Source organism: Gymnogyps californianus, chromosome 8 (assembly GCF_018139145.2).
Source record: "Gymnogyps californianus isolate 813 chromosome 8, ASM1813914v2, whole genome shotgun sequence".
In the NCBI taxonomy this organism is placed as follows: Eukaryota; Metazoa; Chordata; class Aves; order Accipitriformes; family Cathartidae; genus Gymnogyps; species Gymnogyps californianus.
The window spans coordinates 30589106-30614792 of NC_059478.1; the positions used below are offsets into that span (position 1 = coordinate 30589106).

General features: G+C 44.9%; 3 protein-coding genes across 3 annotated transcripts; 1 reads left to right on the top strand and 2 right to left on the bottom strand.

Moving 5' to 3' along the window:
* Positions 1-889: 889 nt before the first annotated feature.
* On the bottom strand, positions 890-5275 carry LDLRAD1 (low density lipoprotein receptor class A domain containing 1). Its single transcript, XM_050901291.1, has 6 exons — positions 5255-5275; positions 4793-4847; positions 3082-3213; positions 2517-2654; positions 1832-1960; positions 890-1035 (listed from the first exon to the last, which is right to left on the bottom strand). Exons 1-6 carry the CDS (start codon positions 5273-5275, stop codon positions 890-892), a joined length of 621 nt encoding a protein of 206 aa, XP_050757248.1.
* A 3927-nt stretch (positions 5276-9202) lies between these two features.
* Positions 9203-18185, bottom strand: TMEM59 (transmembrane protein 59). The gene is made up of 8 exons (XM_050900820.1): positions 17994-18185; positions 15194-15299; positions 12979-13073; positions 12624-12776; positions 12261-12345; positions 11857-11941; positions 10948-11056; positions 9203-10190 (listed from the first exon to the last, which is right to left on the bottom strand). The coding sequence occupies exons 1-8, from the start codon at positions 18183-18185 to the stop codon at positions 10035-10037; spliced, it is 981 nt and encodes a 326-aa protein (XP_050756777.1). The 3' UTR covers positions 9203-10034.
* Positions 18186-18426: 241 nt separating this feature from the next.
* On the top strand, positions 18427-24548 carry TCEANC2 (transcription elongation factor A N-terminal and central domain containing 2). The gene is made up of 4 exons (XM_050901127.1): positions 18427-18528; positions 19871-20012; positions 21373-21566; positions 23422-24548. Exons 1-4 carry the CDS (start codon positions 18427-18429, stop codon positions 23608-23610), a joined length of 627 nt encoding a protein of 208 aa, XP_050757084.1. The 3' UTR covers positions 23611-24548.
* Positions 24549-25687: the final 1139 nt, after the last annotated feature.

Below are 25687 nucleotides of genomic sequence, written 5' to 3' on the forward strand. Positions count from 1 at the left end.
CCCAGCCCCACGGCTGTTCTCAACCTGCTAAGCTGCTGCTCCAAAACTGCACAGCCCTGAGAGAAGTACATGTTATATACATGCTGGTTCCCTGCCCTGGCTTGCAGGGACAGCTACGCCGTCACAGGGACACGGTGATTTAACCCCACAAACCCTGAAACCTCTCCACTTCAGTTTTCCTTGCCATTATGCTCTCCGAGTTGGGCTTCATGGTTTGAGAAGAGCGCAGGAGGTGGCCTGTGCAGCAGCTCCCCACGGTGTCATCCTCAGCACAGCGTTCCCAAGGAAGCATTCTGGGAGCATCAACGCAGAGCCTTCAAAGCCGTTGCTGAAACCATCTGCAGACGTGCTTTGAACACAAACACAAGCTTCTCCTCCTGCCTGTGAGGATCAGGAGTGTGAAGATGCGTCGGAGGGAAATGCCAACCCAAGGGCTAGAAAGGCTCACCTCACTCAGCTCCTGCTCTTTAGGGTAGTCCTCAAGGTACCTTCATCTGGCTGCCTGCAAAAGCACCAGCAGGTCCATACAGGAGAAACCCCTTGCCCAGGCTTGGCCAGACACAGTATCTGTGTTGGCAGCAGCTGGTAAACAGTCTCCAGCAGCCTGCACACAACCCATCAAGTCAATGCTGCAAGACAGTGCTCTGCCCATGTAGAAAGGACTCACCCGCACAAGGTGTCCCACAGCCCGCGTCTAGCCTGCAGCATGGGCTGCCATATGCACTTTGTCCCTGTTCAGTGTCGCTGCGTGCCGGTCAGTGCGTTGCTGCTGAGGATTTGCTTGGGCTGGAGTTTCCCAAGTGGGTGCCAGAGCAGGAGGACACCAAGGCTTAAAGGTGACAATGCAGGAAGCACCCTGCTGTCTCCAGTGCTGCTGGGTGCCAAGGCTTCACGGTCTGCAGATATACTCATCGGACCAGCTGAGGCAGTGCTGGATGCCGTCCCGGCACAGCCTCCTGGGGACGCAGGAGCAGTACTCGTAGAGCACAGGGCTGCAGCTCCACCACTCCGACCCGCACGGGGGACAGGCAGCCACTGGGAGGGATGGAAAACAGGGAACAGAAATGCTTCTGCTGCACTGACCCCTTCCCTCCTTTCTTACGCGGGTAGCTACCCTTTCACCCCCTGGCAGCTACTGAAAAGCCACTGGTGACGACCCTGTGTCTGTGAACCCATCAAAGAGGACACTCACTTGGTGCTACTTGTGGGAGACAACCACGGAGCATAACATTGCGATGACTTTCATGGCAGATATGCTATCCTGGGAGGAACAACTAGCCGTAATTTATTTTTTTTTTAGCAAGCTACTCTAGAGAAAGCTGCTGATACAGGCAGGTCTCGCCTGAGGTTCAAAACCAGAGGGGTGACTTTGGAACAAACCTGCTGCTCATTTTAGCAAGAGAAGGACCTAGATGGCTTTGAAGCTGCTGAGGCACGCTCAGTCCCCCCGGCTCAGAGTTGTACCCATCTCCTGACCAACAACCAAAAGCCAGTTTGAATGATCGCCGCCGCCTACAGCTACGCATCACGATGAAACTGCTCTACACTCAGCAAACCACAGAGGAGGCGTGACTTTTGGGGCTGGGAGCAAAGCACAGAGCCTTTCCCCTTTCGGTTGCCACCAGGCTTTGACACAGAGCCCTTAGCAGCTGATGGGGTGGAGGCCGCATGGTTCATACTCATGTCCTATCCCAGCTATTTTGTGCTTTAGCAGTGGATGGCAGCCTCCAGGCATTTCCAGCAGCATCAGTGAGCACCACACCTTACGACCTATTTCAGTCCATCAGCAGAAAAGACCTTTTGCCCAACAGTAGCCAGAAGAGAGACTTACAGCTCCCCGTCTCATCAGAGCAGTCTCCGCAGTCGTTCATCCCGTTACACCTCTGATCGGCATAGACCCAGTACGTGGGGTTACTGCAGCGGAAAACCAGGTATCCCGGAAGGCTGCGGGGCAAGTCACCTGCAAGGGTGGACACGTGGGACACGTGCTCAACTCCACCGGGCACAGATGCACCGGCTAAAACGGGGATGGCAGCTACCAAAGGCTGCTGTCATGGGGGGGCGGTTGGTCCTTCCCCGTGAGGTCTCAGGGCATGAATGACGATGCAGATGGGGAAGCTGTGGTTGGAGAGGGAAAGGGATGCTTGTGGCTGAGCCAGAAGCAGAGTTTGGGTGCCCCAGGCTTCTGCTTTAATGAGGGTTTTTTTTTTCCAGGGTAACTGGACAATAAATTAACCATGCAGGCGTACAGCTTAACCAGTGAAGGAAAACTGCATTATGGTTTAAAAAAAAAACACCCTAGGAAGATCAGAGGAGCTTGGAGTCTTTGATTCCTGGCACTCCTGCTGGGTTTTAGGCAGTGCCATCTCTCAGCATCTGCCCTACAAAGGATCTACCAGGCTTACCTGCTCACATACGCAGCCAGAAGCATGGAGCAGGATTAGAGGGACACCAGCTGCTTTGTCTCACCACAGGAAGACCAGCACGGGGAGGACGGTCACAACAAAACCACTTACCACAGAGTTTCTCCCGCTCATCCTCTCCATTCCTGCAGTTGCTGACTCTGTCACAGACCTGGCTGGCCGGGATGCAGGTCGCTCTGTCGTCGCACAAGAAGCCTGTCCGGTTATTGGAGGCTGCACAGAAGCGGTTCACTGAAGCAAGAAATATTTTATTTTCCAACGTTTTCATGGTATGAGGAACAGATCAAAGGGAAGAAAGGGGCATTTCTGAAATTAATTTGTTATTCTGGAAATAACCAGGGGCCAGGATTAATCTCTGGTAGGTTCATGGCAGAGTCTGAAAACTATACCACTAGTCTGAAGCATGACCGTGCCACCCAGAGTTACCACAGCCCTATGGAGCAGGACACCGGAGCCGAGGAACGGCTGGCGGTGACTTGGGCTGTGCAAGGCTGGCACAGCCCCGCACCACCCTGCTGGTCCCTTTCCTTCCTCCCGGTCTGCACCGGGAAGCACCACTACACGCGCGGTGATGGACACGAAGGCTCTTCTCACGCAACATCATTTTCTGCCTCCCTTACCGAAAAAAAAAACCCGTCACGACTCTTGGGATACCAACCTGGCGCGCGCAGCAGGAGTCCCAGCGCCGCTGCCAAGCCCACGGCGGCAGCGAGGACGAGCAGCACCGCGGCAGAGACGCAGACGCGCCGCTGCGTGCAGCCCGCGCGGGCACTGCATGGCTGGCAGCAGGCTGTTGGGAGGCAAGAGCGAGAGGTGAGGGGCTGGGGAAGGGTCTGGCAGGGCTGAGCGGGGTTGGGGGTGTTTCGGAGGGGAACGGCACAGAGCCACGAGGGTGATGTTTCGGGGGCTCTGTATGCGGGACTGGCAGGGGGCTGCTGAGGTTTAGGGGTTGATAGTTGAGTTTTAATAGCCAAGCTCTGACGTTAAACACCTCCTCGCAGGGAATTTTGCTGCTTGCAGTGTGGAAGAGCCCGTGCCGCCATTACGGAGCACTGGGACCAAATGGCACAAATGCCACGTCTCTGTCGGAGCTCACCCAATGCATTTGGATGCCGAAGGGTAGAGAAGGCCAAGCCCCTGCCCGACCCCGTCGGACAGCAGTGCCCTTTTCACAGCAGGAGCAGCCGAAACACAGGGCAGGTTGGTGTAAGGCTGGGAAAGGTGCCCTTCCAGACCCCACAGCAAAACTCCTCAAGAGGTAAAATTTCATTTTATAGCGCTTTGGGCTTTCTGCCCCAACCAGGACTTTAATGCTCCCACAGAATGAGGTTGAATTATCAGCTCAAAATGGTGAGAACTGGCTGAAAAGCAGCCCTTTCCCTCCCCAAAGACATCTCCAGGGTACAATGGGCAGCGACCTTCCAGGGACTCCAACTTTCAGAGAGTCACGTACGTAAATCAAACAAAATCCGGAAGCTAAAGGCCAAACCCACAGTCATTGCAACATAACAGCAGCGCACATAAGAGCAACACCGATCAGCTGCCCTCATCTCAGCTCTCTGCAGCACCAGTGCTTTGTCTCTAAACCAACATTGTATTTTCTTGCATTCCATTGTATTTCCAGACCAACAGAAAAAAGATTAATGTGATCATCACAACAACCCTGCATGTATAACTGGATTTTGGTATTTCTGAACTTAAAGAGCTTTGATTGAAAAGTTAGAATCTGTCTTAGCTGTGCTTCTTATTTACTTAGTTGTTGTGTCATACAAACGCAAGTGAAGGCACGGCCTTTGCTCAACGACAAAGGGATCCCGGCTGCAGTAACCACCCTCTCTGTCACGCTTGAGCAGGAATCAAACACAGAACATTTCAGCTTAAAAGAAAAGTGATGAATTGCAGCATGTCTGTGTCTACAAGACAACACCTTTGACCAGAAAGCACAACAGTTGCAAATTGACACGAGTATAAAATAATGGCAGTGATGAAATGTTGTTGCAACCCGATCTACAAGTTTGCTATTGATTCTGTTTGATCTCACCTTCTCCTTCTTAATATGGACAAAATTTGCTGAAGTTGGGCTATTAAAACATATAGAAAGCCTATAGCAAGTTCATTATGAGCCTTTCTGTGACAGACAAGGATTACCTATCATGCTACTATACCATAAGACTGCCAACTCCAGGCCAACAAAGAACAGCTTAAGTTTATTAATTTTATAGTCTGGACATTTCACTACACAGAAGGGGGCAGGGGGGAATCAGTCTCAACAGACCATAAATACTGGTTGTATTTTACGTTACATAGATAGTTTCAATTGATTTATACTTTAATAATAAAAATGTTAAGCTCTGCATTTTATTCATTACCTCTTTCTTCAGAGAAGGACTTTGTTGAATCAGAAGTAGCTACATCACCATTTCTCTAGAAGGAAAGGCATAAAAGACTGTTTACAGAGGCAGCACGCGGTAACCACACAAGGTATGCCTTTCTAGTTCTCATACCATCTTACCCAGGAATATGTATGTAAAAATAAAGGAATACATTATAAGCAAAAATTGCCTCGGTGGAAACGTGGCCCAGATTTAATTCACAAAGCGATCAGTCAGATCACCTTTTCCATCTTAGTTACCCATTTGTAAAACAAACACTAATGCAAGTCCAGCGCTTTATATCAATACTTTCCTTTTGTATCAAATTAGGTTAAGTAGAAACGACTCAAAATCTCACAGAAACCAGTGATAAAGAGGTCAGACAAACAACACTATCAAGAACACATGTACTTTAGGAAACAGCTGCACAGAAGATTTTTCCAAAGAGAAGGACTGTACCTGGGGGTGAGTTTTGTTCATGCTTCCCAGAGCTACAGCCCTCACAGCAGCTCAAAGGACTGCAGGGAGTTTCCATTACCTTAATACGAGTGATGTTACCAGGATACAAAACCCAACAGAGGTAGGAAAGCAAGGAGCATGCTGCTGCCCGCGCATGCAGGCAGGGGAGGTCGGGGAAGGCAGCGCAGAGCCTGTGCTCCAGCTCCAGTTGGAAATAGGGTTTCTGGTTTGCTTCTCATTCCCCCTGGTTCCATCTTGGTTTCACAACAGGGCAGTAGGCAAATCATAAAGGAAATGGAGATTTTGGATGCCGAGAAGCCCGCTGCCACTCCTGACGCCAGTTCAGAAGATGAACGCTCACCCCTAACTAATGCCGACTGCATTTACCCTGGTGCCGGTCAGGGAGAACCCCCCTTCATGATGAAAGCTTGAGGGAAGAGAGTCTGATCATCTTCATGCAACTCTCCTTTCTCCCCACCTCCTTCCCAAGAGTGAGCTGATACGCTGACCTCGTAGCAGCATCAGCCCAGACTCCTGCAAGATGATGAGATCTCAGCAGAGCTGTGCAGGATACAACCATCTGGAATAGCTTCCCTGCTTGGGCAACGAGCACAGGCACAGCAAATCCTTCAGGGTCCTCTCTTTTACTTGCGTACTTGAATTTCCAGGCCTGCAGCTAAGTCTTAGCAGCTTAGCCTGTAGCTAACATGAACTTAAAAATAGATGGCAGCCTTCTAAACTGGCTGCAGGTCTCAGCACAGCACATGCGGAGTCGAGTTCTGCAGCTTCAAGGCTAAAATGTTATGACCTGGCAGCTTTGCCACGGGGGTAAGGGGAAGAAAAAGCACTGGCATAAAGTGTTTGAGGAGTCTTGCTTGCAGGAGGGTCCATAGGACTCAAAAGCCTCCAAATTGTTGCCACCTCACAGATCACGATTCCTCCCCAAGCACTAGCAAAACTAGCTTACCGGGGCTTTGGAGAAGCTGGCAGCTATATTGCCTATAAGATGGCCCTGAGGCAGTTGCCTCGAATTGATTCAAAGAACCAAATAATGCCCGACATGGAGGAACAATTACGGCTACTTCCCTCTCCATCCCCACACGTACAACTCATTCACGATTACATTACCATTGAGTTAATACACGCTTCTTGACAAGGGCATCTGCCAACCCTGTACTCACCCGTTCACAGACCAGCCAGAATTAAAGTCTTTTAGGAGCTCCTCCATCAGCATGGCAACACCAATTTGTCCAAAGCAGAAGCTTCTCACAGGAATACATCACTGTTAAACTTGGTGCTAGAAAGCTCCCCTGTTCCAAGGGGGATTTGGTGTGAAAACGCCAAGTAGCAAACAGTCTGCAAGTCTTGGCACCTGCTACAATATGGAAGAGTGACAGACTAAGGGTTAAAACCTACATATCTTAAATTCTGGATCTGCTTCTCCTTAAAGAGGAAGTTTTAATTTCTAATCAGACGATACAGAAGGACTATTTTAAGCCTTCAGAAAGCCTATTAGGTGATTGCGAGTTTGCTAAGAGTCCCATGTAAGAGTCAGGTCAAGCTGGCTAGCTATGAACAGCCCACGGAACAATCTATGATGGAAATGTTTAAAATGTGGAGTAAACCCACTCTTAGAGGCAAATGTCCATAAGACCTGACATCTATCACCACCTATTTCCTACAACAAGATTATCAAGCTCAGCTGTAGCCAACCAGGCAGTTGAATTTTAGAGCAGTTGCCCCCCATCAAAGACTGCTTATAGTGCAGAAAAACAAGTTCATGAGAATGAGGTAACAAACACCAGCCAGCCCTTCTGAAGTAAAAAAAAAAAAAATTAAAAAAAAAAATCTTTGCCAAAGATCAGAGAAACTGAAGAGGGAACACAGATCAAGATATCCAGTATGATAGGAGACTATTGTTAATTCTAGCACCTAAAAAAAACCCCAAGCCCCCCAAATGTACCATGGCTATTTCTGCCAGCAGTGAATTGCACACACTTGAGAGGACTGCCTCATTTATGTCAAGATGATTCCACTTAAAGTCTGATACAAGTTCAATTGAACACATGCCTAAAGAGAATATAAAATGCTTTCCTCCTGCAATTTCAATAATTTAAGGCCCTTCATTTAAACGGTGGTCTTGGGCAGAGATCAAACCCAAATTGCAGCCTCTGAAAACGAAGATGTCAGGAAGTCAAACATTTAACAAAAAAATGAGTAGGACAAGCCATTTTGCAAATTCAAATGCCAAGATAGCTTAAATAGTCCATTTAGATTAGAAATCTTGAGAAACAGTTCAATTGCTGCAGCCTAGCTAGTATCTGATTTTACTGAGGGAAGATACTTTGACAAGAGCTTACAAGTACAACACTTAACAAATTCTTCAGACTCTGGCTCACTCTGGAAACAGTAGTGCCAAGTGACAGATTGCCACAGGCACAGAGTTTCCTGTGACCTAACAGCACATTACTGAATCACTGGCTTCACTGCACAAATCACTTAGCTGAAACGTCATTAAACAACGAACAAAAGACAAAACATGTAAAACTTGTGTTGGGTTTTCTCCCTTTGTTGTAGGCAGATGCAACGCCAAATGAAAGCGGAAGTTGTTTAACTCAAACCTAGGGATGTAAGCAATAAAGTCAAACGTTTTGGAAGAGAAAGTTTTGTGAAATCAAGTCATCAACATAACAGAGGTTGTACTGTACACATTTGAAACAGGTGAATAGCCATGTTTTCATGAAGCAGTAACACTCCCTCTGCAACTACATATAATAGTGAAGGAAAACATTTTAACAGAATTGAAAACATTTCCATGTTAGTAATTCAGTTAGAAAAACTGGGATAGCTAAAGTCTCTTCTGGAAAGGCAATCCTGAACAACATAGGGCTAAGGCAACAGGCAATAATCACTGAAGTAAAGCCCATATTTCCAAATAAATTTAAACATCTGTTGCACAAATCGCATTTGATACCGCTCAAAGCGCAACACTGGCATCCTGCACCGAAACGGGGCTGTACACTGAGGTTTGCACTACGTGAGCAGAAACGCATGTCTCAACCGAATCACTACTGCAGACAGAGGGGTTTCCTGCCCCGTGATTGTGCAAGTGAACAGTGTTCCGAAAACACCACACCATCCATTTTCACAATAGTCACGCTTGAGGCCTTTGCAATAATGCCACCCACACACAAAAGTACCTGTCAATGGCTGCTGGCACCCAAACTTCTGGGCTACGATGATGTCCCACTGAAGAATTTAGCATGAAGAGGTACCACTAATTTAAGACTTCAAATTGCAATTTCCACACGTTGACAGAAGCCTGCTTAAAACAAACATCTCTTAATGCTCTTAAACCTCATTGACAGAAAACCTGCTTGAGTGCTTCTAGGCTAGGGTTTTCAGCAGCACTGTACAGACCACTTAATGCACATTCCTGCTTAATTGCCCCTGCAAAGCTCCATCATCTGTAGTTACACAACCATCAGCACTACAGCCGAATTAGGAATGACTATTGAACCAGTTTAACAGTGAGGGAATGCTATACTGTGTCCTCCAGAACCTCTACAGTTCTCACTAGAATTCAAAACCTGCAGAGGTGGTGTTTTTTGTGGGTTTGTTTGTTTTTTTTTTTTAAGCCTTCAAGGGAGTTCTGTATAATCAACAAAATATGATGAGTTGGAGATCATGCATCCTAGCCAGCTTTCAAACACTTACAGAGACCTTAAAATAAACCACACACATCCCCAACTTGTCAATGCTATGGGAACCAGCATACAGTAATCTCCTCAAAGAAGAGAGCTGCAAAAAATATATTAGAAATATGAGGGACATTGTTTGTTGTGGTTGCGTTAGTGAATCGCGTAGCAAAATCAGGTCACGTTGCCCATGAGAGGAATGCTACAGACAGGCTTTCATGCTGAATACGTTGTGGTCAACAATTAACCATAGCAAAAAGCTATATAGTCAACATTTTCTATACAGTCAATTTTATTTGTCTGTTCTCATTTCTCAGGAATCAACTTGTTTCTGTAAATGAAGTTACAAGACTAGAATAGTTAATCAAGAACAGAAAGTAGAATTTCTTCAGAAAACACAGGCGCTAACTTTACAAGCTATTTGAGACTTAAAGGCTAAAGTTTGACAAATAATTGACCATGTTATGTTCTGTGTGAAGGGATATGTCCATAAGCTTCAACAAAGTTTCCATCTTTCACAAACTGAGTTCTAGCCTACAGTACCTCACAAATGCTTTCCATCTTGGATACTGCCACACTATAGAAAAAATATATTTCTATTTTTGGAGACAGGGTTGTTTGTGCATGGACATTAACAAGTACAAAAATTCAGCAGATAATTTTATAATATTTTCTCTTAACTACAACAGAAAGTGCAACACTAAAAAGGCATCTCCTGCCTACTTAAAATTTCTTATACCTTTACAAAGCTAACTCTGAATGTACACATTACACCCTAGAACACACAAATAAGTTTGAAAGTGTCATGGCAGAAGTATAGAAAGCATGCTTACAGCTTTTGTAAGCAAAAAGACACACAGCAAACACCAGTGAGAAGTGATTACGTCTGGAAACAAACATAAATTCAAGATGTCGGAATCTTCACTACTAGTCGAAAACAAAATCCCATGACATTTGTTGATTCTGTAACTTTACTTGCATTTAAAGATGGCTGCTAAGCTTCTTATCTGAAGAAGCACCACAAACAATCAGGAGTTGCTAGCTCTGTTAAAATTAGTCTATTGGATCCAATGGAGACTTATTTAAATTGCTGATTGAGCCAGATTGACTTTTGTAGGAAGAGGCCCTGCTTCTTCATGTTCTTCAGTCTTGCATCTAACCACAACAAGTGCAGAGGATGGATATCTGTTCAGTTTTTGTTCATTCATGTATTCCAAATCTCCATAGATGCTCAGCTTCTGAAATATTTAAACAATTTACTTTAAGACAAAGACTTTTGATTCTGTGAATAAAATGCGTTTCATCATGCAACTACATTCTCAGTTCCGATGGCTGCAGCCCTTCAAGACAAGTTAACCCAGACTTTCTGTAACATCTGAAATTCATGGCTGGAACTAGATTTGAGTCCAAAAGAAGTGGATTCAATCTGCCAGAACAACAGTAGATACAGTGCTTGTGTACCCGCTCCTTTAGTTTGCAAATACTGAGAGCGTTGCTTATTTCACAAGCGCGGGACTCTCTGGGCACTAGGAGAGTGCCGGTTCCCCTCTGATCAGACTCTCTGCGCTCACCAATAACACGCTGTCACTTCTGTTCTCACTACTGATCCTCCTGGATTAAACCCATACTGGGTTCCACGTACACCATCCAACCCTCAGTATAGCTTTACTCCCAGAGAAATTAGGAGCAGCCTCCATTTGCTACGAGTAATCTGAAGGTTGTCGAGAGGAGAGCGCTACAAACCAAAAGACATCATATCTGGGCTGCCTGAGTAAGGCTCAGAGCACCTATCAGCCACAGGAATGAGCAAGAATTGCTCAGCTATAAAGTCATCATTTAAATAACAAAATTGGTTTGCTAACCACATCCACAAAATAAAAAAAACCTCTTTCTAGTTGAACCTCCCCCAAATGTTTCTTAGTCTCTAGACAGCTGTAACATAAAAGTAACATAATGAATAAATTCAAAATATTGTAAGTTACAAAATAGAGTTACCTCAGATGGAACATATTGCTCTACAGCTGTAGCTACAGTTGCGCAACAAATCCAGAGCAGCACCAACACTGACAGGACGAGCGTAGTGGTTAAAATCCAACTGGAATTTCTGAAATGAAAAGAATGTTACTAGATTTCATATACTGAATACAAGACAATGGACCTTCTAAAAAGTTTGGCTCAATTTTGACTGCATTTCCTGCTGATTCATTAGCCTCCAGCTCTTCCAGCGACACAGCCCACTTCAGACTCCTGGGTACTCTAATGCCTATTTAGTATCTGACTTGAAAGACACAAAAGACTTGCTGAATTCTGCTTATTGGGCCCTAAGCATCCTCATATTTACAGTTTTAAAAACAGATTTTTCTGTTACACATTTGGGGTGCAATTCACTGATCCTTCAAGTGTAAACTTTTACGGAGAACGTAATCAGAGTAAGGGAAAGAAGAATCAACATGCTGATCTTCAGCAAAGGTTTAATAAAGATATACTGGGTATTTTCAGCCTGGAAATGAGACATACCAGTGTTTTTCATATCAGACAATCCCAAAACAAAATACAAAACAAGCGTTTTGCCCTGAAACATATGCAGAGCTAAAGAAGAGGCAAAACACAGTATTGATTAAACAGTTCACAGAACACACTCAAAAAACAGTGTAGGAAATTATCAATATGATGTTCACTTGAAATGGAAAGGAGAATCAAAGTTGGTAGAATAGCCTGCAAATAACATGGGGCCAGCATGGAAAAGTAGCACTAACAAACAGTCAGATACACAATTGTAACTGCTATCCATCCTGAACCTAACAGACTTGTAGCCCTTGGAGATCTAGCACCAGTGCCCCCATACACACACAGGAAAGGCCATTATCCTCCTTCCTAGGTATAGACATTCTAGAATATACGTACATGGAAAGACACTTGAAAAAGCTGTCATTTTCTCGCTCTTCAAAAAGTCCTCGGTATGTCTGCGAACTTCCTGGACGTAGGTCTGCTGAAATACAACAGCAGAAACAGCAGTCAGGAAAGCAATCAAGAGAAGACCTAAACACCACACAGTTTGTCTATACAGAGAACATAAAAGGAAGATTTTAAAATAGCCCTAGCTTGCATGTTTCTATTTCCAGCAGAGCTTGGTTTCTACCACAGACTTTCCTAAGCGTACATAGTGCAGTCTACACGGCAAACAATTATATTTCAGCTTTCTAAAAATTTGCTTTCATGTGCCACCTGCAACTTCTTTTTTTTTTTTTTTTCCTTGCATGACAGGGAACATTTGCATTTGCTCTTTCAAAGCACAAAGAACAACTTACAGGCTGTTTTACTCAGCGACAAGGATCCTCTTGTATCTCCAGTTTCCTGATCAAGCTGTGGAACATACTGTACTTCTGGCTTTGACTGGAACAAAATAAGGAGTTAGGAGATCCTGATAGCAAGCTTCCACTGATCTTGATCATTTACATTTTCAGACCTAATACGGAAGTTAACCTTAAGACATGCACGTTTCACGTAAGTTTGATTTTAATTTTTTTTTCCTGCACTGGTCCTAAAGGTAGTGAAATACTACAAAGAAACCTACTTCTGATAGTGCTCCGTAGTCTTTTCTGTGACTGGAAGGAGCAGAGTTAAACATTTAGCAGCCAGAACACCTTAATCTCAATGAAAAAGGCAAGCACCTGGAATATGACAATTTTGCCATCATCTGCTTGAAGGTAGAAAGTCCATGAGGATGTTATGAAGCTCTGAGCTGAATCCATCATGTCACTCCAGAATGATCTCACCAGTGTCAGAGGAAAGAGGAGATGAATTCTTGGCATCAGGGACATTAACTGCAAGCACAACATTAACTGGTTTTCCATTTGTTTTTATATGAAAAGGACAGAAGTCACGTTCTTGCTCACCCCTCACCCTATGTCTAGATTTCAGTCCTTAGGAAGATCTATTTTCCATTTGAAGAAATTTAAAAAAGGGAAGACACACACTGAGCAGAAAATAAGTAGGTGGTATTTGAAAAACATGTCATCTACTTACTTGCTCTTGCCTTAACTCAGCAAATGGCAATTGGTTCTGGCATCCAAGATGGCAAGCATATTGTTCATCAGATTGGGAGTATGCTTCAGTACAGGCTGCAAGGAAGAAGTTCCCCAAATGAGAAGATAAATTCTGCATTATAGTTAAGAAAACATTTTCAGTAGAAGTTGGATCAGAAACAAAGCAGCAGTTACAAGACTGACAATCCCATTTGCAGGGAAAGATACGGCAATCACTCCAAGGGCAGCATTTGCTCTGAGCTCTAACGAAGGTTAAGGAATCAGAGCTTAGACAAATGAGGTAGTTGAAATCTGAATGCAATCAGAGCAACCGATCAGAAATGTTACCCTGGCCAAACTCAGGGGTGCAAGTTTTCATTGATCCTCCCACTACCACTATAGTTTTTCCTCTACATATCACGTGAAACATGAATTTTTACCTCAGAGAACAGAGATGGAATCCTAAAAAGAACAGAGGGACCATCAGTCCATTAAATCCCTTCGAGGTAACAACAGAAGTCATGGTATCGCAGGAAAATCAAAGGAGCATTTTCCTGCTAGTGTGAGGAGCAGAGAAACTGCATGGAAAGTATTATGGAATATTTTTTAATGAAAAATTAAGCCCACTCTCTGTTTTATAGATAGCTTCTATTAATTGTTCACTAGAGATCATAAAGACCAAGATTTCTGCCCATGGAGAAATCAGGCAGACAATACGTGGGCATAGCTCTTCCCCAAAACTCTAAAGCTTAGGTGGACAATGTTGCAGTACTACCTGAACTAAAGAATCAAACCAAGTAGCAACACAGAGGACAGTAGCTCTTCCAATTTTTCGCAGGAACAAACGGACCATCATAAAGGCTAAGAAGCTGGCAGGAAGCATGGCATCAGCAGCTAAACATTTGAGTATTCAGCTCCTAGCACCTGAACAGCTATTCCATGGTAAAACTGCCACCAAACTAGTGTTTGTAGGCATAAAGAAACATCAGAAGACAGAATTGAGCAGATCAGCCAAGATGTATCTTGCCAAGCACAGAATACTTAGTCAGGGCACCAACCAGTGTAACAGATTACAGAACATAAGCCAGCAAAAGACAACAGCCTCATGAAGGAGAGTTAAACCAGAAAGTAAGCAACTGTTCAATTACCTCTACATGTGGTCTATTGCTACATTACCCTTTTTTATGGCACTCTTTCATGTGTGGTTTGACAACTAGATTGACATGCTGTATCACAGCTATACACAGTGTATGACAGACTAGAGCATTAGCCCATTTCTAGAGTATTTAATGCAGTTTTGGATCACATTAGCATCTTTGCATGTCAGGCTTTCTACTTGCGTACCTTCCATCAGCTCTCTGAGGTAGCCACTAGTCCTCTTGTTTTTATGAGCTACTGAGAGGATAAACGCCTCCTTTGAGTGCTGGCTTGGTGCTTAACTGTATTGGAAATATAGACAGAGAGCTCCTACCTTTCCTGCTTTGGGTAGTTACGTCCCACTTAATCTCTGAATAAAACTGTGAATCAGCTGCCTCAATATTATTGGATGAAAGTTCTATACAATTCCAAAACCAGTATTAATTGGCCTATAGTACGCATATTTCATCTTCACTGTGAAATTTTTACTCTAACACAGATATTCTGAGAGAATTAGTCACCAGTATTTAATGGCATCGTTCAAACAAAACACATCCCTCATTCCCAAGAGTTTAGCGGTAGGTAAACCTCAGGGTGTAGCCTAGACCACAAGTTACAAGGCAGACAGCACACTAAGATCTGTGTTCTTTGTCTGAACAATTCGCTTGTATATAAAAGTTTGTGAGGAATTGTAAATGGGACTGATTGTCGCATGGAATTATTAAAAGAAAAGTGTTAACTTGACTGGATTTTTTTCCCAGCCATTTTGTGTTTTCTATGACAAACTGTTTATAGTAAAATGAAGTATTTCTAATTTATTTACAGAGACTGATGATACTTAAGAAATTCAGGAAAATAGCAACACTAAGGATCAGGTAAGGAGAAGCTTGCAGAGAACAGACAACCTTTCCCTAAGATTTTTTTTTTTATATCCTGTACATAAACTTTAAGAAGTTGTTAAACAAAACCAGAAAGCAACTGAAGTAATCCCACCAATTTAACACCCTTTCTGACGTTCCTGCTCTTCCCTCTGTTATGTCTCCACATTACGGGATGCTGAAGGAGTACTGAAGTCTTACCAGAGTCGCATTCCAGTTTGGTTCGATTCAAATCAATGCCATCGTCCACAAACTGACAAATGGAAAACAGTCTGCAGCCTCGCTGGCACGCGTACAGCTCCTCTTCCTAGGAAGGCACAAGAAAAGGCTTGCATCCCTCCACTCAAGAATAAATTGTCAGAAAACAAAATTTTTTTGGGGGGGGGAAGTGCTATAAAAAGCCACCCACCAGAGCAACATCCTCCTTCCCTCCGCTAGACCTAGAAGCCAGCTAAACATGACACTGGATGATCTGAAATAAAACCAAGCTACAGCACTTTAACACTAACATACCTATTGATTTATTTCAAACAGAGCTCTTCATTCTGTGGTGGGGCAAACCTGGAACAGCAAATTCTATTTTGTAATTCCAGTCCTACAACTCACAAGCAAAGTTACGCTGCATTTTTTTAAAAACTGTTGGCTTTAAAAATAAGAGATACTGCTGTAAAAGATTTACTGACGTTTAACCCTACAAAGAGTAGATAGTCTTCCACCTCAGAACTTAAACAGTAGAACGCAACAGGAGAGGACAAAAAAAAGACTAATTTTGACGGTATATACAATGTATCTACCAGACTAATCAGAACTATGACAGAATTGTCAAAATAAGAGATTATCTTCTGATGTACTATACCAGTACCCTGGCTAACTGCTGACTTGCCAAACCAGTTCCACAAACACACATTTTTATTTATTATATTGAACTGAAGGGGAAAAGTGCTTCCTCATTGCAACTATTAAAATTACGCAAATATAGAAAACCTACACCTAGTATTTCTTCTGTCCACAATACCAAAGGGATGGATGTGCACTTTCCACATATAGTGCTCTCCACGGTGCAGAACTAAAGGCAGCCTCTATTACGTGAGCGCTCCTTATGATCACACCCTATCATGAATCAGACCCATCAAAACCACTCAAATGACTGCAGCCACTTGCTGTACGGGTGGAAAACGGACTCTGAATTAATTTAACAAAAAACAAACATACCACACCTTACTGTATAACCTATTGTAAATTAACTGGCCATTGTTTGTCTCCGAGAGCACAAGTTCACATGCTTTAAAGGCACAAAAGTAGAAAACTGAAAGTAAATTAAAACTTAACTCTAACAACACTGACTAGGTGGCTAAGATAGTTATGCTGTTGCAGAAAACATGTTTTGTAATTTGATATCCAGACAGAATTAGCTTTAGCAGACAGATTTCTATGGCAGTCTTCCATGGAAGTCTCAGTGAAGCTTGTCTTACTTTCCAATGACAACTAAAACAATTTCCTTCAATTCAACTGGTAGTTTTGTGACAGACAGAACAAAGACGAAATGTAATGGAAGAGATGAGTGTGTTATTCGACAGCTCCAACAACACACAACAAAGAATTCAAAAGTACAGTAAAAAAACCACAGAAATATCAGCCTTCCTTGAACTTGAAAGAGTCCTATAACAGAAACAAGAGCACTGCGCCAAAACAGTATGGAAATATATTAGGATAATGTTTAGTCCTAATTTCTCAGTTTAGTTCTTTCTCCTCACTATCATCACATGTAGGCACCAAAACACGCCATAAAAACAGATGTAAGTTTACTTGTATTCCACACAACTCCCTGTTACTGCTCTCTGTGGGGATACCAATATCAGCTACAGAGCCACAAAATCCGATTTAAGTTCCACATGAAAGCAGACAAAGCCCTATTACCTAACATTGTCACCACTTCCATTTGCTTCCTGCCCTCGTGTGAAATCTCAAAGATGAGGTAAGAGCTCCCATCATTTAGAGTTCAACCTGCTACATAGCTGCAGCTGATAATGAAGTATATTGCCAAGAAAGAACCAGGAAAGATGAGGTTTTTGGTACTAGATTTTCCAAATTCAAGCCAGTAGTTCAAAGGTGTACAAAGCTTGAACCAACAGCACACTTTGGAGTATGAAATTAGATTCCCATTAGACACTATTCCAATATTTTATCATGAGATGAAAAAAACTCCATGCAAGTGAATCAAAACGCAGGTTGAAGGTTCTGACAAGCTACTCGTTTATCATCATTTACACTTCATCCTTCAACATCCAAGTGTCACACTAGCACCCTGACTCAGGATCTCTGGCCTGTCCGTACACAGCACTGTTTTAGTGCCAAAAAATATGGAACAGCCTAAGTCAAATTACAGCTGCCTCTTTAGGAACAGGAGGAAAAAAAAGCAGCAAATCTCCCCAAACCCACAAAAGTACCCAGCACTAACAAAGCTATACTTTGAAAGCAGCATTTCTTTGGCAAGCTGCAGCCTAACCACCTATTTTCAAAATGAAGTATCTATCTTTAGAGAAACCACTGCATTCCCTACTTTGAGGGGACTAAAATCGAAGCCAGATGAGACACACCACGGAAGAACGGCAGCAGGCTGCTGACTGCACCTGAGCACTGCGAGCATGAGCTTCCTTCATGTTTATGTTTACTTAAAAGACACATCCAACACTGCTTGAGATAACATGCACGGGGACATGCCTCGAAAAGGGCTCCTGCCCGAGAAAACCCCGGGTATGTCCTGTCACTCTGGAGCACAAGAAGGAAAAACACACGAGATGGGGCTGCAGGGGGTGAGGGGCAAGCGACAGGGCAGGGAACGGCCACGCTGGGAAGGCCGGGGCCGTGCTGCCCGGCAGCCCCACAGCACGGCTCCCGGGGGGTGGAAGAATAGGAGCGGGGCCGAGCCCAGGAAGGGGCTCGCCCCGCCGAGCGCCGCCGCCGCCGCCGCGGGGAGCCGTGAGGCAGGGCCCGCCCGTACCTTGGGGTAGGTGTGCAGGGAGTAGGTCAGCTGGCAGGCGCGGTGACACGACGCCGTGTTGCCCAGCACGGAGTCAAAGGCCTCGGACGAGGCGGCAGGCAACGGCCCGGCCGCCCGAGCGCTGCTGCTGCCGCCCGCCAGCAGCGCCAGGGCGAGAGGCAGGCAGAGGAGGCCGCCCCGCCGCGCCGCCATCTTCCTCCTCCCGCAGGCCCCCACTGACGGCGGCGGGCGCCGGGGCACTCTCACGAGATTACCCCCCCTCTCCTCCTCCTCCGCGCGGTGCCTGCTGGGAGATGTAGTCCGTGCCGCGGGGCAGCCCCAGCCATCCCATAGGTCCTCGCCTCCGGCGGGAACTACACGGAGGGAAGGGCGGGGCAGCGGCTTCCGGGAGGGCGGGCGAGAGGGCGCCGCCCCCGGGCGGCGGGGCGGGATGATGGACCGGTTCGTGGTGCGCAGGGCCCGCTGCCCGGAGAGCCCCCGCCGGGCCGCGCCGGCCCCCCGCGCCTACCGGCAGGCCACCCTCGAGTCCCTCAAGGCAGGTCACCGGCGGGTGCCGGCACTGGGGGGGCGGGAGTGGGAGGGGTAGCACGGCTTCGCCCCGGCCTCCCGGGCCTGAGGGGAGGTCTTCACACCGCGGCACCGGGTGCTACTGCGGGGCCCGCTGCCTTCGAGGGTACGAGGTGAGGCCTTCTCCCGGCCTTGCGCTGGGGCAGGACACGCTGTTCCCCAGAGGCTGTGTGCAAGGGTGGCGGGAGCGCCCCAGGAGGAGCCAGGCTGGCCCTGAGGCGCCTCGGAGGGAAGAAGGGGTGTCAGGCCTTCTCCAGGCTGCATGGAGCTGAGCAGCACGGGGTGACAGCGGGAGGAACGTTTTGTAAACCACCTGTGGTTCCAGTTCTTCACCAAAATCTTTGCAGTGTTGAGGTGGCATCCTCACAGAGAACAGGGAAGCAAAGTTAGAAAGGTGCAGAGGGCTCTGCCGCATTGAAAGGGGTTTCCTAAACCGAGATGGGTTATAATTTGGCTCCTTCTTGCCTGTTTAGTGTGGTGTAGGGTCCGGCTGGGCACACAATTCAAGTACAGTCAGGTGACACCACCAGCTTCAATATTGCCAGCTGGCTCACTTCTCTCCCCAGCAAGGAGAGCCCTTCAGTTGGTTGCACGGTGGTCCTGCGCAAGACCTGCGTAAGAGCTGAGTCCCTCTTTGCCACCTGTTTGTAGAAATACAACAGGAGAACATTTGCTGCACAAAGAGCTTATTAATGTAAGGCAGAAAGCAAAAGAATGGTGCATAAAGGACCCCAGCTGTCTGATCACTGCTGAATCTTTGTAAGATGCCTCACATCTGAAATACGAGACTTGCACTGTTTGCAGTCTGTTCTGTCAAGGTTTGTGGCAAAAACAGAGTGAAAAACCCTGCAAATGTCCCATGTACTTGAGTTTGCATTCATGTTCCCTAATGCTTTGTTTCTCTCCCTACTGGCATTATTTTAAATTTAAAGCCAATCTGAGCAGGATTCAGATTCTGCCAGGCTGCCTCCCTCTTAATCCCTTTTTCTATTAAGAGACATTTATAGAATGGACTCCTTAAATTCAAAACACTTCTCTTCTAGCAGACATTTGCTGTTACGTGCCCTAAGCTTGGCAGACCAAGGTGAAGCATCTTGCTTTGCTTTCTAGTTACTTCGGTCTTGATTCGCAGTAGGCTGCTAATCTCAAGCCAATACCCATCATTCCAGGCCGTCATGTATTCTGTGCTCTGGTTCATGCCATAATCAATAATTCATGTGTTGGTAACAGCCCCATTAGCTGAGATGAAGCCAGTGTCCTTATTTATAATAAAAATATTCCGCTTACCTAATGGCTTTTCTCTTTTCCAGAGAGTTGTAGTTGTGGAAGACATAAAACGATGGAAGTCTATGCTTGAGCTTCCTGGGCAACCAAAAGAGAATCTGATCGAAGCTTTGGAGGAGCTGCAGAAGAAAATACCTTCCAAGGAAGTGTTACTTTCAACAAAAATAGGTACATCTTGTCTGATCTAGACTGTGAATATTAGGCTGTCTTGTGTCTGCTTGGCTTGTCAGTACAAAAGAGACTAGCTTGCCAGCTTTTTAAGAAACGAGTGTAGCTGCCAATAAAAACTTGTTGATATCCAGCCTGCAGTTTTCAGAGCTTGTACTGAAAAAGTCAGCTATCTAATTCCTTCCAGGTTGTCTGCTTATTACCAAATACGGCATCGCCCCTTCTGTGGTCAAATTTTTGAAGAGCTCTTCTTGGGCACCTGTGTGTCTTACTCCTTCTCCTGCTATCTGTCAGGGGCATGGCAGAGTGCTCTCTTGCCATCCGAGATGTGGCTCATCTATTTGACCTGGCTCAATCCTCTGAACGTGCGAGAAATTCTCCTCAGATTGGCCCAGAACTGCTTACTGCATCCTCACACTGAGAAATCCCCGGCAGATGGGCAGCTCCATGCAAATGACACAGCCCGATGCCTGGCTCTTTTCCATAGGAGTTGGGGGAGGGATAATGTGAGACCACATGGTCCCTGCCTTTCCTGTCTGTGGAGAGCATCCTGGCGTGAGAGACAGTCATGCTGGCCTTTGTTTGCCATCAGAGCAGCTGGATCTCTATTCAGAGAGCCCCCCTTGCCTTAGAAAAGGAGATGCGATCTGCCCCTTTCCCCATACTTCTGAATTGTCATTTCCTTTGCCATGTTCAGCTTATTCAGGCTTTTCCCGAGATTTTTCCCAGTGCCTGCCTGAACGCGGCTGGGCTGGAAGAGCCACCGAAGCCTAACAGTGACATCTCCTGGCCAACCTCGCTAGTGGTCAGAGAGAAATACCCCGCTGGAAGAAGGTCCCTTTTGTCTCCTCTCAGAGGAAAGCCTCTTTTGCACTGGCAAGCCTTGTTGATTGGAAAGATTCTGCTTGGAGTCACCGTGATGTTTGTGTGTTAAAATGCTATAGCCATCACCAGCAACATCTGTTTCCTTAAAGGGGTTTTCAGTTTAAAACCAGCATTTTTTGTAGGCCAATCTTACAAGCTTTCACCAGATCTAGTATCTGTGTAGAAAATTAACGTAGCCCTGTATTGCATAAGTGTCGCTCCACACCTTGGTGACTTGGGAAGGGAATTTTCACATGTATAGGTCAATTCCTTGCTAATTGCTTGGGCAAAAATCACTGCAGAAGCCGAGGAATGAGAACTTCAGGCTTAATTCCTAATACTTTTATATTTATATTTGTGTCAGTGCTCTGGTGGTTTTGCTGACACTGCCTGAATTAAAAATCCATGTGGCTGCTTTAGCACTGATATGATTTGACTGATGTCCATTATATTTTGTTCACCTACCAAACCCAAAGGAGCTGTTACTGTTTTCCAGGTCACACAGTGAATAAGATGCGCAAACATTCAGATCACGATGTGGCCAGCCTGGCCAAAGATATTTACACGGAGTGGCGAACTTTCATCAAAGACCATTCAAACAAGCCCTCAATAGAGGTCAGGAGTGATCCCAAGACCGAGGCTTTCAGAAAGAACGCGCGGAAGCTGCTTTGTGAAGCCCTGGATCTAGAGGTAGCGTTCAGATCCATTTGTCTTTGGCTCAAAGAGTTACTTCTTTAGGAACAAGTTAAACAAACCTTTTTCAGCCATAGCTACTGTAAAGCTGGTCCTGTCCGCAGAGTGGGGACAAGAGCAGATGATCTCTTCCTATTTTCAGTGATTCACTGCATCTCCCTATTTATAAGTAGCTTTGTTTTCAAGGTAGATAATTTTTTTTTTGATTGTTAACCAAGAAATAATGCTGATTGTAAGTGAGATGTATTTGCTCTCATTTACATAACCAGTCAACAAAATAGTTGTGTATCTACTGCAGTTGGGCTGTACGAGAGAAGGAGGAATTTAACAGAACATGAAGTTTTTCCTACTACTTAATAGCTGTGAAAACAACACTGGGACCTTTTTGGTGTTTCATATTTTAAATTTACAAATGTTTAATTACTTAATCTATTGCAAAAACAGAGAGGCAAGGTTGACAGTATATAAAGTGGTGATAAATACCCGATCCCTCAGGTATCTTTAAGTAAATGAACAGGGCTTTGCTGTAAGCCTTAATGACTAGTTTGCTTGGTCTATGAAATGCCATAATAATTATCCTTTTTAATTTATTCATTAATTATCCTTTAAATGGCAAGTCAAGTGATAAGCACTCAAGAGTTTCAAAGCTATGTTTGCCAGCTACGAGAACAACCTCTCCAACTTCCAGTCCATCTGGACTGAGGCAGCACAAACGGATGGTTCGCTGTGGGAATGCCTCAGAAAGGTGGCCGCTCACCTTTGCCAGGCTGCTGGGTCAAGCTTAGTTCTTGGAAAGTACATCTCTGCGTGGTGATAAGACTGGTAGTAAAGTCTGAACCTATGGGACATCATAAAGGCTATGGTACCACCCTAAAATGAGTAGCGTTGGGTAAAGCAGAATTGCCTCTGAACAGGATTCACCTGAAAGCATGGCAAGGAAAAATACCCTTCTAGCTTGCAGCTACCACTGTATGTGCAAGTGGAGCTTACAGCAGCAGATGAGTAGCATATATAGGCAGGGGAGCCACAGAGGTCCAGCAAATGAGGAGCAGGGACACCTGAGAGGCTGACAAAAAGGAGAAGGGAAGGTGGGGCTGAATGGATCCAAGGGGCTTCTAGTGCTGCCCAGCAGAGGGGCAATTTAGTGATGGGTAGCAAAAACAGAGTGGCCTTGGAGGAATACTGCTTGGCACACTGGGATCTCCTGCATGCAAAGCGTGGGAGATTCCCCATCACAAAAGACAGAAGTGAAATTAAAACCATTTCTTGATGGGTGGGGGATTTTTTCCTAAGCTGTGCTAAATTACAGGTTTTGGCACATGTTGAAGCAATAACTACATAATTAACATTTAGCAAATCTCTTTCTGCATTCTTAATTACACCTCTTTCTACACACAGAGAGCCCACATTTCCCTTTATAGCACCAGGCAGAGTTGCCAAGTGTTTGCATGTCTTAGAGTTGCTGTTGGAATCAAGTTTAAAATAGTATCCAAGGTACCTTACATCAGCAAGATCAAAAGTGAGCTTTATGGAGACAGTACAACGTAGCTTATAATTGCAGTTGAGCTTGATACCCAAAGCTAGTTGCAGATTAGTTTCCTGTTGTGATGGCAAAGTACTGCCACTCAGCTGGAGATGTGGATATGTTCCCTGCTACTGACCACGTTGCCTTGTTCCTTAATTGCTTGGGTGGAATTAAATTGCTCTTCCTGTTACACTTGTGATGGGAAGTAGATTTCCTTGAATCTAAGCTGATTAATGAAGAAACACTGAAAAGCACCAAACTCCAATTTCAATCAGTTGGTCTCCTTATTAAATGTAAAGATCTAATTTTATACTTTGCTGTTTTCAGATTGATCACCCACTGGCTGAAAATATTGAGCGAGAAGCTTTTCATCTCTCTTCCCGTCTCATTAGTGCGCCATATCGCAGAATGGTGCGAGCTCTTGTCTTCTCATTAAAGCACAAACCTGAAATCCGAGCAGAAGTCAAGACTGGCAAGCTCACTGTCCCTGCGTTTGTACAGAGCCATAAAAAGTGAGGTGTCATGCTTGATCCTGAGGTGAGAACTTCATGTGCCTACATCTCTGTGGAACTGGGAGCCCTTTCTGTCGTGAGGGGAGTGCAGAAGTGCTGACAGTGTGACTCACTTGGCACCACTCTATGAACAGGGCTGCTGAAGACAAGAACTAATAATGATGAAAGTGGTGCTGTAAATCTGACTTGGTAGAAATCCGTGTGGGCTTGTTGCAAGAAAAGTTTCTTCTACTCTGCTGTATATTTTCCTGCTACAAAACCATCCTTGCTGACTCACCTGTTTCTCACTTCTGCCCGTTTGTCATACCTCAGCTTAGCTCCATCCCTGATGTGGATCTTCAGGTATAATCAGCTGAATAACATAAAGGAGCAGCTCTGTGCTGTGCTGGTAGGAAATACTGGGAATTCAGGGTAATTGGTCCATGGGAGGAAATTCCTAGTAGATAACTGCAAACTCTAGTTAACCCTAAATCAGCCACGTCTGCTGCAGCTGGGCCCTGCCTGTGGCAAGAGCTAGCTGTTTTGCCAAGCCAGGTGATTTCCCTTTGCTGCATTCCAGAGTTGGATGCAAAATGGGTTTCAATAACTTGCTATCCACCATTCCGTAGGCTCAGTCATCCTGCGATTGCAGGCATTTTCTAAAGCCCTGGGGTGAAAATCAAAATGCCCTGGAGTATAGGTGCTACCTAATGCCTCTGCTGTTTAGTGAGCAGCTCACTCAGACTTCCATGCCTCACTCATGATTTAAATGTGGTGCTTGTTCTTACTGTAACGTGAAAAAAACTTGAAATGAATTTTCTAAATAAAATTAGGTTATAAGCAAAATACTCCTTTTAAAGGCTTTTTTCCTCCAAAAGGAGCATGGTTCAAATGATGGTGTGAACAAATTTAAGCAACAAACTGTTGTTTTAATTCCTTCTAGCTATTAAAAACTGGAAATCTTGCCTCTCATATTTGCTCTGATTTCTTTAGTGCCACAAGTCATCTTGTTCTCCATAAGCTATTATAAAGCTGTGACAGGCACAGTGTTTCTCTACTGGTAGGTAATACGGTACTCTCTGTTCTCTGTGCGTGTGTACGTACGTACACAAGGGACTGGTCACGAACCTTTTTCTGAGTTATCAGGGTAGACAGAACCAAGTGAGTGAAACCTGCCTATTCACATTCGTGGGAATTGAAGTCTTAATGTACCATAAGGAAGTGTCTTTTGATCAGTTATCGTCAGCACTCTTATTTCAGAAGTGTCACTTAAGCACAAATAACGCAGTGCGAAAACTGTGAATTAGGCTTTATTCAGATCTTCACCCTAAAACGTGACTGACTGTCATTGTGTGGACCTGCTAAACACTTTTTTCTTCTGTGGACACTAGAAGCTAAAGAAACACCCAAAACTTACCTGAGGTGTTGAATTCCATAAATTTAAATAGATAATTGCAGGTTCTCTTAAAAACATTTAAACCCTGTCTTGTTTGCAGTGCAAGTCTTTTTTCCTGTACAAACAGTGCAAGACCATTTTCTCCTGTACACATTGTGAAAGTATCTTCAAACAGCTGGCTTTTCTGAAAAGAGCGATGCTCTGGCATACAGACATTTCATTTGTAGGAAGTGAAGGTTAGGTGTGTTGGAGACAGTATGAGACAGAAACTGGCAGATACATGGGTGGTGACTGTATGGATAATACGTCAATGAAGACTTAACACTTGTTGACCAGGCTGTAACAAGAGATGTGAAAACCCTCAATTTATTTCTTACGAGTAATCAGCTCCATTTCCCACTTAAATAACTTCAAACTGCACAGCTGTAACTGAATTCACGTAGCCTGGACTGTCGTGGAAGGGGTTCAGGATCAATGAATGACCTAGCTTTTGCTCCCAGAGCTGCAACGCCAAGACCTGCGGTGTTTATTTTCAGCTTTCTGTTCCTGGTGCTGGGCTGTGTTTTCTCTATTTAGGTAATGTGTGAGAAGCAAAAACCCTGAAAACGAGGAACTTCTGTTCTAATGAAAGCCAAGCCAGAGAAGTTTCCCACACAGGTCAGACACAGTCGGAGAACTTTGGCTTATCCGAACACACAGCCGCTTT

What these genes read in the sequence shown, in the direction of transcription:
- TMEM59 (XM_050900820.1), bottom strand. Translation starts at nt 18,185, where the DNA reads ATGGCGGCGCGGCGGGGCGGCCTCCTCTGCCTGCCTCTCGCCCTGGCG. An exon ending in CCCTGCACACCTACCCCAAG is followed by an intron (nt 15,300 to 17,993) that starts GTACGGGCGGGC and finishes GTGCCTTCCTAG; the next exon opens with GAAGAGGAGCTGTACGCGTG. An exon ending in CTGAGTTAAGGCAAGAGCAA is followed by an intron (nt 12,777 to 12,978) that starts GTAAGTAGATGA and finishes TTGTGCTTGCAG; the next exon opens with TTAATGTCCCTGATGCCAAG.
- TCEANC2 (XM_050901127.1), top strand. Translation starts at nt 18,427, where the DNA reads ATGGACCGGTTCGTGGTGCGCAGGGCCCGCTGCCCGGAGAGCCCCCGC. An exon ending in GTTACTTTCAACAAAAATAG is followed by an intron (nt 20,013 to 21,372) that starts GTACATCTTGTC and finishes ACTGTTTTCCAG; the next exon opens with GTCACACAGTGAATAAGATG. An exon ending in GTGAAGCCCTGGATCTAGAG is followed by an intron (nt 21,567 to 23,421) that starts GTAGCGTTCAGA and finishes TGCTGTTTTCAG; the next exon opens with ATTGATCACCCACTGGCTGA.
- LDLRAD1 (XM_050901291.1), bottom strand. Translation starts at nt 5,275, where the DNA reads ATGAACAAAACTCACCCCCAG. An exon ending in GTCCTTCTCTGAAGAAAGAG is followed by an intron (nt 3,214 to 4,792) that starts GTAATGAATAAA and finishes GCCTCCCAACAG; the next exon opens with CCTGCTGCCAGCCATGCAGT. An exon ending in ACTCCTGCTGCGCGCGCCAG is followed by an intron (nt 2,655 to 3,081) that starts GTTGGTATCCCA and finishes TTCTTGCTTCAG; the next exon opens with TGAACCGCTTCTGTGCAGCC.